The 12,764-nt window shown below is 39.5% G+C and overlaps 1 protein-coding gene across 6 annotated transcripts in view; it reads right to left on the bottom strand.

Moving 5' to 3' along the window:
* LOC126055246 (beta-1,4-N-acetylgalactosaminyltransferase bre-4) overlaps window positions 1–12,764 on the bottom strand; it is a 25,207-nt gene extending 12,443 nt beyond the window's left edge. For 2 of the 6 annotated variants that reach the window (XR_010277413.1, XM_064039452.1), the window contains exons 1-5: window positions 12,589–12,761; window positions 10,883–10,944; window positions 6,151–6,561; window positions 5,723–6,079; window positions 4,628–4,844 (exon numbers count right to left, since the gene is read on the bottom strand). Coding sequence is in view for 5 of the 6 variants with exons in the window: in XM_064039452.1 (XP_063895522.1) it covers window positions 4,658–4,844; window positions 5,723–6,079; window positions 6,151–6,561; window positions 10,883–10,908 (981 nt within the window). In the remaining variant the exon portion in view is untranslated. Of the gene's footprint in view, window positions 1–4,627; window positions 4,845–5,722; window positions 6,080–6,150; window positions 6,562–10,882; window positions 10,945–11,987; window positions 12,075–12,588 lie in introns of all 6 variants that reach the window. The other 4 variants (XM_049843637.2, XM_049843636.2, XM_049843635.2 and 1 more) reach the window with 4 other exon arrangements.

Here is a 12,764-nt window from a genome sequence, read left to right as displayed (position 1 = left end):
AATCCGTAAAAGTAGTTTTATTTAAATGTCTAATATTCGCGTAAGTGTCAGAAATCAATATGTTTCCAATTTCAATTTGTGTTTGAAGAATAAATATATCGTTACAATCTGTTCTCTCCATATGTCAGGAATATTAATTACATACTCGTACTAATAATAAATACTTGAAGAATTTTTGAAGAGAAAGAAAGAAAGAAAAACCATTTATTTTACACACAAATGACGCAGAAAACAAACACACACAAATACAAACAATTAAAACAATGGACAAAACAAACAGTGAAACAAAAAAAAAGAGCATTTATTTTATTTAACTGACACCTCTATTTCATTCCTAACTCTACGGGAACTCCATGGGAACAGAACGGATTATTGGTCGATCTTACAAAAAGACTGACCAATCAGGGAGAGCTTTCGGACAGTTGACAATTTGACAATTTCTCATCGATAGATTATAATATAGCGAAAAATAATGCGTTAAATTGCAATCAGATGTTACGGTTCACAATAATTCGACAGTTTACAATCTCTCGAGATAGATTGTAATCTAACGATGTTTGTAATCTTACGGTGACATATATATAGAACAGGGTCCCCCTGTTGTTTTCGCTCCTCGGTCCTTCCGTCCGTCCGTCTGTCACCAGGCTGCATCTCATGAACCGTGATAGTTAGAGAGTTGAAATTTTCACAGATGATGTATTTCTGTTGCCGCTATAACAACAAATACTAAAAACTAGAATACAATCAATATTTTGGGGGGCTCCTTTACAACACACGTAATTATTTTCCTCATTTTTGCTCGATATTATAAATATATATAAAATATATGAATAATATGTATGAATGTATATGTTACCGGCAATCTGTATAATCCGGTATTGTATACAATACCTAGGCAATGTATAGAATACCTAAAACGTGTAGGTAATGTATGAAATATTATTTATTTTATACTTTTCCTAGGTATTGTATACAATACCGAAGGCGCAGCCGGTAATGTATGTAAAAGACAAGTGCAGGGAAGGATCGTGCGGGCAGGATCGTGTTGCGACTTGTTTAGAGTACCTAGCGAAATATCTTACTTGCTTGTATTTCATTCTGCTGCGTGCGACGCTGGCGGGAGGACGCGCGTAGCATGTAATGAGTTCATTGAGTAATCCTTACGATACTTTTGTTACTTTTCGTTAGTGAATTTATTTCATTAAAAATGACAGCCGATCAACGAATATCTGAGATGAGAGAAAGGTTTTGTTCACAATTGCGAATTAAAAGACACGCAGCAAGTACTAAAAATCGCACATTTATTGACGATCAACGGTATCAACAATTATTAGAAGAAATAAAAAATGCGAAAACAGCCGAAAAGAAGTCACCCCGGGATTACTGGTTATTGAAGCATTATGATTTTATAACTGTTGGTCAAAAACATAAGTTGATATTTCCTGTGAATACACCGAATACCAATATTATATACTACGTCACTGATAGTGAATTATTCCAAGTACTTCACGACGCACATCAGAGTATCGGCCATGGCGGACGAGACCGAATGCTGAAGGAGCTTTCTACACGATACAAGAATATAACTCGCCACGATGTTGAACTATATCTGCAACTTTGCGAACCGTGCCAGCAAAAACAAAGAGGAATAAAAAAAGGGATCGTCGTCAAGCCCATACTTTCATCTGAATTTAATTCTCGCTGTCAAGTAGATTTGATTGACTATCAGTCTCATCCAGACCGGGAATATAAATTTGTTATGGTATATCAGGATCACCTGACGAAGTTTGTAATTTTAAGAGCACTGAAAACAAAACGCGCGGAGGAAGTAGCGTACAATTTACTGGATATTTTTACACTGATTGGTGCACCAGCAATCCTACAATCAGACAACGGTAGAGAATTTTCAAACCAAATTGTAAGCAGTCTTAAAACATACTGGCCAACCTTAAAAATTGTGCATGGCAAGCCTAGACATTCCCAAAGTCAGGGGAGTGTCGAAAGAGCGAACCAGGACATCGAAAACATGCTAACAACTTGGATGCAAGATAATGATAGCGAACGTTGGAGTGATAGTCTGCGATTTGTCCAACTCATGAAGAATAGAGCGTTTCATTCAGGTATAAAAAGAACACCTTATGAAGCTCTTTTTGGATCTAAAATAAAAGTCGGTATATCTTTGCCTCTCGTTGATACTTACAACCTAGAAAGTGAAGAGGATTTAGAAAATGTAATTAATTCATCACCAAGTATACCCATTGCTTCAGAATCTTCAGGAACTGTAATAGTAGATCCAGCTGGGGCACAAAATCAACCTCTACAGGCTCAACACCAACAAAGCCCTGCCATCGAAAGTGCTGAGATCCATAATGAAGCTTTAAATGTTCAAAGTGCGCATGATGAACACATGACTATACCAAGTAACGAGATTTCTGATAAGCCTGCGAATGTTGAAGATGTTCCTTCTGAGGTAAATGATCAACCGTTAAATGATCTGAGTTTTAGAGAGTTAAGTACTCCACTCGTGTGCTGCGTTTGTTCCGAAGAGACAACAGGTGCTCATTCGTGTAGAATGTGCAATAGACCTATTCATGCTATTTGTGCTGCTCCGGAAAAAAATATGGCTGAAGGCTGTGGTTCTAAAGTTGTTTGCCCTTTATGTGCAAAAAACGCTTTAGCTGTAGAAAACCGCATCAGTTCCAAAGATAATTTGACAGAGCAAGCTCAGAAAATGCTTAAAACTTCTGAAAAAAAATTCCCCCCAGTAGCGTTGGGTACCACTGTAAGAATCCCTGTTCCGGAAGTCGACAGAGGTCGCGGTGATGCTCGCAATATACTAGCTGTAGTCCTACAGAAAACAGATGACGAACTTTATCAACTAGGCACAAAGCAAGGCGTTGTTAAGACATTGTATTCAAGACAGCAGTTTACAGTTTGTCATCAAGAATTACTTAAAAAAGAAGACGTACCTAATCTAGAAACGACACTCCGTACAGTTGCGACTCAGCAATCTACGGGGACAGGTCAGGGATTTGTCAAATGTAGTTGCAAAAAACACTGCGATACTAAAAAGTGTTCTTGTCTTAAAAGTAAGATTTTATGCACTTCGAAATGTCATAATAGTTCCTCATGTAAGAACAAATAGTTTTTTAACTTAATTTTTATTAGGCAGAAGACCTACTTATTATGTTTACAGAATTGTTTTGTTTCTTAGTTTTTTATGCTTATTACGTACAAAATGTCATGTAAGAACAAATAGTTTTTTAACTTAATTTTTATTAGGCAGAAGACCTACTTATTATGTTTACAGAATTGTTTTGTTTCTTAGTTTTTTATGCTTATTACGTACAAAATGTCATGTAAGAACAAATAGTTTTTTAACTTAATTTTTATTAGGCAGAAGACCTACTTATTATGTTTACAGAATTGTTTTGTTTCTTAGTTTTTTATGCTTATTACGTACAAAATGTCATGATAGTTCCTCATGTAAGAACAAATAGTTTTTTAACTTAATTTTTATTAGGCAGAAGACCTACTTATTATGTTTACAGAATTGTTTTGTTTCTTAGTTTTTTATGCTTATTACGTACAAAATGTCATGTAAGAACAAATAGTTTTTTAACTTAATTTTTATTAGGCAGAAGACCTACTTATTATGTTTACAGAATTGTTTTGTTTCTTAGTTTTTTATGCTTATTACGTACAAAATGTCATGATAGTTCCTCATGTAAGAATAAAGATTTTAAGAATAAAGATTTTTTTTATACTTAATTTTGATTAGACATTAGACCTATCTATCCTTGTATAGGGCCTAGTAGGTAAGTTAAGATTAAATAAATCTTTTGTAGTAATTCTTAATTCTTCTGAAGAACAATTATTTTAAGGAGCACTTTAATTGTTAATTTTAATAAAGTTGATTTTAAGTAATGGAACATGTTTTATTTGCACGTCATTTTATAGGTAGGCCTGTCAAAATTGATAAATATAGACCAAAATCGATTTATTTTACACATTGCCGATGCACCATCAGGTAATCTATACAATCCCTAGGAATTATATACATTACCTAGGTAAAGTATCTAATGAACAATAATATCCATAATATTTCATACATTGCCTGGACGCCCCAGGTATTATATACATTGCCTGGGTATTGTATAGAATACCTGAATTATACAGATTGCCGGTAACATATATATGAAATAATATGAATGAATTTTAAGCAGTGCACAAAAAAAAACTTGTGGTCCAGAATCATTAACAGAACATATCTGTATCATCAGTAAAAAAAATGTTGTCACTCTTTTGTCCGTAACACGTTACATTATTTACTTAGCAGAATCGGGCCCCAGTTTTTATTAAATAAGTCCATGTCACTGGAAAATAATAAGATACCTACGTAAGTTTATTTTCCTAAGAAAATTATAAACTATCGTAGGATTTTAAACTAGAGATAGATTGTGTTATTTTACACTCACATTTTTGCAAATTTATCAATTTCGACGTCTCGTAGTTATCGGTGTGAGTAAAAAAGTAAAGGCATTTGTGATGAGGACCTATCATGTTTTGCATTCATAAACTATTGTTAGTAATATCGGAATGTAAAAGGGCTCAAGGATGTGAATACCTGAGGCGGCACATAGAGTGTAGCACGACGTTATAATCGCACGGCGACGAGCGTGAAGAGGCGGTTGGCGGCGAGCGAGACGGCGACGCGCGGCAGGCTGCTGAGCCCGTCGGCGGCGCCGCGCTGCCGGTTCTCGCGCATGATGCGGCGCCGCTGGCTGTTGCGCGCCTCCTGCCGGTGCCGCAGCATGGTGTAGCGCGACAGCTGCCGCGGGAACCTGCCACGGCATACGCCTTTACCACTACTACAACATTTACTCAATTCTCTTTCATAGCCCATTTGTCGAGGTAGCCTACTTTTTATCCAGGTGCGTGAAGTATGTAAACCGCTGGTGGCAACTGGTTAAAAACGCGAAGGTTGTTATTGACGTTGAACCGATTTAGAAGAATGGATAGTAGTACTATGTTAAATGACAGGTACAAGGTATTCTACAACATTTTTTTACTGTCTCCCAAAATGGAGTCAATGGATGGAGGAGGTTCTCATTTCGTTTGTACTGTTTTTATGTTTGTACACGCAAAACTCCACTGTTTGCCAACCTATTTAAACAATTATTTGTTTTGAAAGGTTTTACTTCTCAAATTGCCCTATTGTCATCCGGTCTAAAATTTGATGACGGAAACTCTGAGAAATCGAGGAAACTAAACGGTTTAGATCTGGCCTAGGATCTGGGATGGAGGTTTCAGGGAGACTAAGAACTCTCGAACTCAACGATACGTACTACCTCGTGTTTGGTCTTATTTTATTCGTGTTGCTTTTTCCACTTGTGAGCATATTCCAGCCATTATTGGCATTGAGTACGTAAAGCAACAGACTAAATAACGCAATAGAATAAACCCAAATTTTTCGGCCTCTGCCTCGAATTTTGCGGGCAGCGGGGCAGCAAGGCGGCGGCGCGGGCGGTCACTGAGTTGCCCGCCGCCGCGCCGCAGTATTCGAGGGCCGGTCCATTTGACTATACGCGTAAGATCCTGCCGCTCCCGCGCCGCCGCCGCCGCCGCCCCGCTGCCCGCAAAATTCGAGGCAGAGGCCTTCCAATCAGATTTTTGTACACAGACATACATACGCCAATTGTGTTATCAGGGAATGACTTACCTAACAATATCTAATTTGTGGTTAGTTAATCTCCATGAGAAGTCATCATCCTCGCCGCCCCAGCCCTCGAATCTGTTGGAGAAGCCGTTGACGGCGAGGAAGTGGTCCGCCTTGATGGCGAGCACGCCGCCCACCAGGTAGTCGTAGGGCAGCACGAAGCGGAACTTGTCGATGCTGGCGCTGAGGTGGCGCGGCTCGGCGGCGCAGGCGTACAGGTTGCCGGCGTCGAGCGGCAGCAGGTCCACGTCCTGCAGCACGAGGCACGGGAAGCGGTCGCGCAGCGCGGCGCGCGCGCCCACGTTCAGCAGCACGCCCTTGTTGAACGTCTTCTCGTCCTGCTGCTCCACCAGGTACAGCCTGCAACGACACGCCGAGCTATCACCTGAGCTGTGAGCTCGCACCCCCACTGACCGACCCTACCTACTCACCTGTAGTGAATGTTCTGCCGGCGCAGGAAGTTGTGCATGTACGGCAGGAACACGTCCAGCTGGCTCTGTCGGTTGCGGTACGCCACGATGATGGCCACACTGAACAGGGGGTTGCAGTGCTCGGGGACATATGTCCCGTTCACTAGACCTTTTGCTGAGAAGTCGTCGAATTTTTTTGGTACTTCCCAATTTTGTACAGAGCTGGTGCTTTTCAGTATTTCATCATATTTGCAATCAGGTTTGGATTTGTGAAGCACGAGACTTGGTGCTGTGCGCTTGTACAGCTGGGTTTCCAACACGTCAGCGGGTAGATGTGGGTAGTTGTATATGCCATATGTCACAAAGAAGTGTATAAATGCTTTCAAAAACAATATTGAAAACATGCACGTTATAACCCGAAGCTGTAGTATCCTGGAACATATTTACAACAATAACAACGGTTTATACACCGCGACTTTTTAGTCGTCTTACAAAGGTGGTCCACTGAATGTATCCGACATAAAATACCACTAGACATGATTATTAATTTTATAGCATTAATTAAGATAATAGGTGCAAAGAAAAATAAATAATACATTAGAAATAGGAAACATCCTGTTAATAATGTTTACGTATCAAACGGTAGAAAGTAGGTACCTTCCCAGCGCTCGAGTCGAGTGATCGTTCCATCTCCATTTTTTACGAGACAAAATATCGTAAGCCAATCTAGCACAGTCCACGTGGACTGTCATCCAATGAGATTCATTCCACGAGCGGCACGACGGCACCGCCAAAGACGACGACGGCACTTTTCAAAGAGTCCACGTGGACTTTGATAAATGCCGCCTTTTACTTAAAAATAGGTTTTAAAGGTCATTCTGTGGCTCAGTTGCCTTCCGAACATCGCAAGTTGTGGAAGTGTGCGCGCACTACCGGTAATCAAGTGTTGTTCGCGATCGCTACGAGTGAATAGGGTATACGTCTTGCATGATGAGTGATAGGAACCGTCGCTACTCGAATATCGAGTACCTACAAATGGTACGCGTGTACGCAATAGCTGGTGACAATTTAAGGGAAGCAAGAAGATTGTACGCTGCGCCTAACAATCTAATAATGTTACGGAACCGAGGAGTGATCAACCCGCACGAAATAAAAATAATAATATTGGAGCGCGCGCGGCGCGGGTGACTGTTGTGCGCCCTGAGCCGCGTGGGGCTACCGGTAACCCAGCGAGCGGTAGGCATTTATCGCGCGCGAGTACAGAGAGTGACAGAGGCCTGATAATAGGTACGTCATTGTCAACTTACATCACTTTGTTTTGGTTTGATTACGAGACGGTCCTAAGCCCGTAAAAGTATGAAGGAAGAATTGGAATTAAGTGTTACAAATTAAGTAAGAGTGCAAGTTTACAAACTGCTACATAATGAGAACATTAAGATTGCAATAGTAAGAAACTTATTTTGCGCTAGGGTGAATGAACTTTGATAAAGATGCCGCGCCGCGCCGCTCCATTGATACAAGACTCGGGCCGCGCTCACTACAGGGTGTTTTTATAATCTATGTCAGCGGTTCCCGAATTCTTTTGGCTTCGGAACCCTTTTCGTCTCACCATTTTTCGGCGGAACCTTAGCTTAAGAAGTAAACTAAAGACGTATATACACTTAGGTACGGCTCGTGGCGCGTGGTAGCGCACCAAATGGTTATATATGGTAAGAGACATATTCATTATACTCGGGCGTAGCATGGCCACATGGGCCTGAAAACAATTTAGCCGCCCTTGACTTTGTCTATTATGTGAATAGTTTTCAGTTTGAAGACTGACAAAGTAAACGCAAAAAGAAATAGATTGGGTTTGTACAGGTGCGAGCGCGATTTTTTTAACTAAAAGAAGAAGTTCCAAGCACCTTGTGGTAGCCGGTATCGCGAGCGAAGCGAGCGCGAATTTTTTTTAGTTTAAGTACCTACACAAAATAAACAAAACCATTGTAAATTAATAAGGTCTCAAAAAGTACAATATCCACACAAAAAGGGAAATGCAAATGAATGAGTAGCTAGCGAAGAAAGCGCTATTGCTTTTTCTGGACCAGAGGAATAAAAAATAAACATCAAAGGAAACCTCGACGGAAGAGCGCGAATTTTTTTCGGTGTTGGATACTTGAGCAATTAAACGAACGTAAAAGCATCACATGTAACATGGAGTCGCGAGCGAAGCGAGCGCGAAATTTTCGGATACGTGGAGGTGCAAAAATTGGAAATAATGTCACACTTTGATTCATGGTAAAAATAGCCACTAGAAATACTCGTATGCCGTGTCATTTCACGTCCTGTCAAATGTATGAAAACGTATAATCCTGGCGATGAAATAAGCCCAAAAAATGCGGTGATTTTTGGCCGACTCGCTACCTACTTTTGCCGATTGCCGAAGACCTGGAGGTATTAAGTTAATCTACAATTTGTAAAAAACGGAATTAAATTATCTGCTGCCGTGGCCTTTCCCCGCCACTTGTCGCGAACTCGTACTTACACTCCCGAGTGGTACCCACCTACATGGTGCCTAAATGGAATTTTGGAATGCAATATTTAAAACAATTTAATTGAAAATTAATAATAATTTAATATTGTCAAAAGTGAAACGATTTACCATATGGAAATCTTGAATTTTCCACGGAACCCCTGAGGGCCTGTCACGGAACCTCTGGGTTCCGCGGAACCCCATTTGGGAACAGCTGATCTATGTCATGCGTCATAATAATGAATTTATTTTTATTTTTGAATTATTCAAATGTCATAAATATATATATTTTTGTAATGAACGTGTTCTAGACATTGGATACATGAAGTGGGCTGCCGTTGTAAGACGACTAAAATGTCACGGTGTATACAAAGAGGTTTGGTGACAGTGGAAAAAAGTCACCAAACCTCTTTGTATATAAAAAAAAGTCGTGGTGGCCTAGTGGGTAAAAGACCAACCTCTCAAGTATGAGGGCGCGGGTTCGATCCCAGGTCAGGCAAGTACCAATGCAACTTTTCTAAGTTTGTATGTACTTTCTAAGTATATCTTAGACACCATTGGCTGTGTTTCGGATGGCACGTTAAACTGTAGGTCCCGACTGTCATTGAACAACCTTGACAGTCGTTACGGGTAGTAACGGCTAGTTCAGAAGCCAGTAAGTCTGACACCAGTCTAACCAAGGGGTATCGGGTTGCCCGGGTAACTGGGTTGAGGAGGTCAGATAGGCGGTCGCTTCTTGTAAAGCACTGGTGCTCGGCTGAATCCGGTTAGACTGGAAGCCGACCCCAACATGATTGGGAAAAAGGCTCGGAGGATGGTTTGGTGACAGTGGATCACCCTGTTTCACACCTTTTTCTATGTGAAATGATGATCCTGGGGGAAGAAGCTTCACTGACGCTGTACTGGCTCTGTAGATCAACTCCAAAAGCTTGATATATGTGGCATTTACATTTTGCGAGCGTAAAGAGGTAAAAATCGCTGAGTGTTTGAAAATATCACAAGCCTTGAAGTAGTCCACAATAGCCAGGTTGGTTTGCGATATTCATTGCATTTTTCTATTATTTGGTTCAATGCAAATATATGGTCAGTTTATTTATTTATTTTGTTGGTTGTGGATAGGGCTGCCATCCGTCCGGGTTTACCCGGTATTGTCCTCGTTTGGAGGCCGTCCGGGGACCGTCCGGGCGGGGTTTCAAGAATTCATGAATTCAAGGCATTTCATGTAAGGAAGCACCTCATTGAATTTTAGTATATGTTAATAGTAAATGGATTACAAATTAGGTATTATTTTGTTAAAAAAAAAAATCGTACTCGTTCGGGGAAAAAATGCCCGGGTGTCGCCAAATGTCCGGGTTTCTTTAATGTTTGTCCGGGTTTGGCGAAATTCGAGATGGCAGCCCTAGTTGTGGAGAAAGAAGGGCGAACTCCGGCCTGTTCGACTAGCTGATGCTGATCTTGTTGGCCTCTTATGCGGTTGTGTATAACTTTAATAAATAGTTTGTAAAGGTGCGAGATCAGGCTAATGGGTGTGTAGTTGTTAATATCGGTTTTATTGCCTTTCTTATGGAGAATCATTAAGTGTGAATGAGTAAATTGATGCGCTATCTGACTAGAATATAAAATTCATTGATTTCAGAACTATTAGAAACAATTCTGTGATATATCCTTTTTGCGAAAGTTTAACCGTTTATGCAGGCACGCAGCAGAAGCTCTTTCAAATAATTTCAAAATTAAATCATTTATTCATTTTTATCAAAGTTCACACTAAAATACAACTTTATATCTTAAAATCTAGACATGTGTGCTAACATTACAGTTGCTTTCAATAGAACAAAGTCCCCTGATTTTGAAACATTATTCATTACTGCTCCGCTCCTATAAGTCATGGTGTGCTGATATATAGCCTACAAATGGGCTATTATTTCCAAATCGGATCAGTAGTTCCTGAGGTTAGCATGTTCAAGCAAACAAACAAACTGTTCAGCTTTACAATATTAGTATAGATTTGTTCTGCAAATCTTGAAAGTTAAATGTATATTTATATTACATTATTAATACACAGCACTGGTACTCAGCTGAATCCGGTTAGACTGGAAGCCGACCCCAACATTGTTTGGGAAAAAGGCTCGGAGGATGATATTACATTATTAATAAAAGTCATATAAAGAAGTGTTTGTGTCAATGAGGATTCAAGGCATTTTATTTTAACTTCACACGCAAGAGACTGAATAATTGACTTACCTTGTCTTCAGTGAGCATTTCGGCATTATAGGAATTGTAATAGCTTACACCCAGAACATTAGCTGAAAATAATAATAATAACTATAAATAAATATAATTACATTAATTAACACCGGTACATTGTTTCACTGTCAACAACAGTTTTCTTTGTTCAAATGTTCAATTAGCATAAATCAGCTATTGACGTTCTACTACCATTTGATAGAAGGGCAATGCGTGACAGATAACTATGACATGGTATGAGTCTAAATGGAAACTAGAGGCCTGTAGCAGCCCCACATGTATCAAACAAAGCAAGAATGTATGAAGTTTGGTCCAAATGTCCACCACGAACGAGACCTATATAATTAAATAGTCCACTTAATTTAGAGTAACTTTTACTAAGAAAGTAAAAAAAAAAAACAGCCCATATTTTTTGCCCGATGGATGTACGAATCACTAACCAATTGAGGCGCCAGAAGTGCTTGAATATATTCAGCGGTGCCTGGATTTAAGAAAGTTCGATGTAACTGGTGGTGTCTTCTCTCTAATAATGAACAATTCTATTTTGTCAGAAGTTACAGAAAGTACGAAAATCGAACATCACGAAAAGTAATTGAAAAAATGAAATTGAAAAAATCTATAAAACCTTTTTTTATTTTGACGACCTCGATGGCGCAATGGTCGCCACATACACCACAGCGCATGTTCGATTCTCGGTTCGGTCGACATTTGTGTGATGAGCATGCTTGTTGGCCGTGGTCTGGGTGTTACAATATGTATTTATAAATATGTATATGTGTAGCTATATGTAGTTTATCAGTTGTGTTAGCACCCATAACACAAGTTAATTAATAACTTAGCATGGGGCTAACTGACCGTGTGTTAAAAGGTGTCCTGACATTATAAAATGTTTTATTTGATTTTGCTATAACTTTTTTCTGGCATTATGTTTTTTTTACTTTCATAGCAAAAAATGTTCTATATTTAACGGGCTATCTAGCCATATAGGTCTCGTTCGTGGTGGACATTTGGACCGGAATCGCCCATTGTCCTTTAACTATGAATCTCATGATATTTTGAAAAAGTAATGATAATGATCAAAATCAAGAAATGTCACAAATACCCATTTTTAAATTGAGGTGGTGCTTAACACGACAGTCAGTTCACTAAAGATTATCACTTGATTGCTGCTCTATCTGCCATTCAATATCTATGACAGTAGAAAAATATGGTATATTTTTTCATCAATGAAGTAAAATATAAAAATATATGTATTATTTTAATTAGAGACTACTGTGATGCACTTTTGGGTCTGAACGTCAGCGACTGCGGTGGTCATGTTACCGGCCAAACCAGATTTCCAGACAAACTAGGTTAGCCTAGGCTAAACTAGTTCTTCCTATACGCGATAGGATTAACTAGGATAGCCTAGTTCAAAATAATTTATCCTAAAATCGGGTTTGGCCGGTAACACTCACATTGTGAATTTCCGCGACCCAAACGTATTAAACAAACGCAGTTCTATGGATAGTAGAATGTCTCTGTGAGCGAGTGCTAATAACAATATGAAGTCAGCTCACTAGACACCAGAAGCTTACGCTCGTGCACCTGCTCGGTGCCCCCAGTCTGTGCAGACTATCGGTAAACCCCGCCGCCAAGGATACCCACTGACCAAACATTCAGATACACAAAAACATTAAAATATATTTAAACGTGTAACTAACACAGTATTCTGCTATCGTAGATCGGGCTGGATCCAATTACTTGACTTTAAAAGTTCAGCCCACTGCAATATCATTGATTTCACAAAGTTTGTTTCTGAAATATTTACCTAGCAATTGCTGACCCTGACTGACATTGAAATGATTGAAATAAATAAATTGTCAAATGTCAATGTCAG

Source organism: Helicoverpa armigera, chromosome 2 (assembly GCF_030705265.1).
Source record: "Helicoverpa armigera isolate CAAS_96S chromosome 2, ASM3070526v1, whole genome shotgun sequence".
Lineage (NCBI taxonomy): Eukaryota > Metazoa > Arthropoda > Insecta > Lepidoptera > Noctuidae > Helicoverpa > Helicoverpa armigera.
Note: the sequence above shows the minus strand (reverse complement) of the source record. Positions and strands in the feature narration are given on the sequence as shown.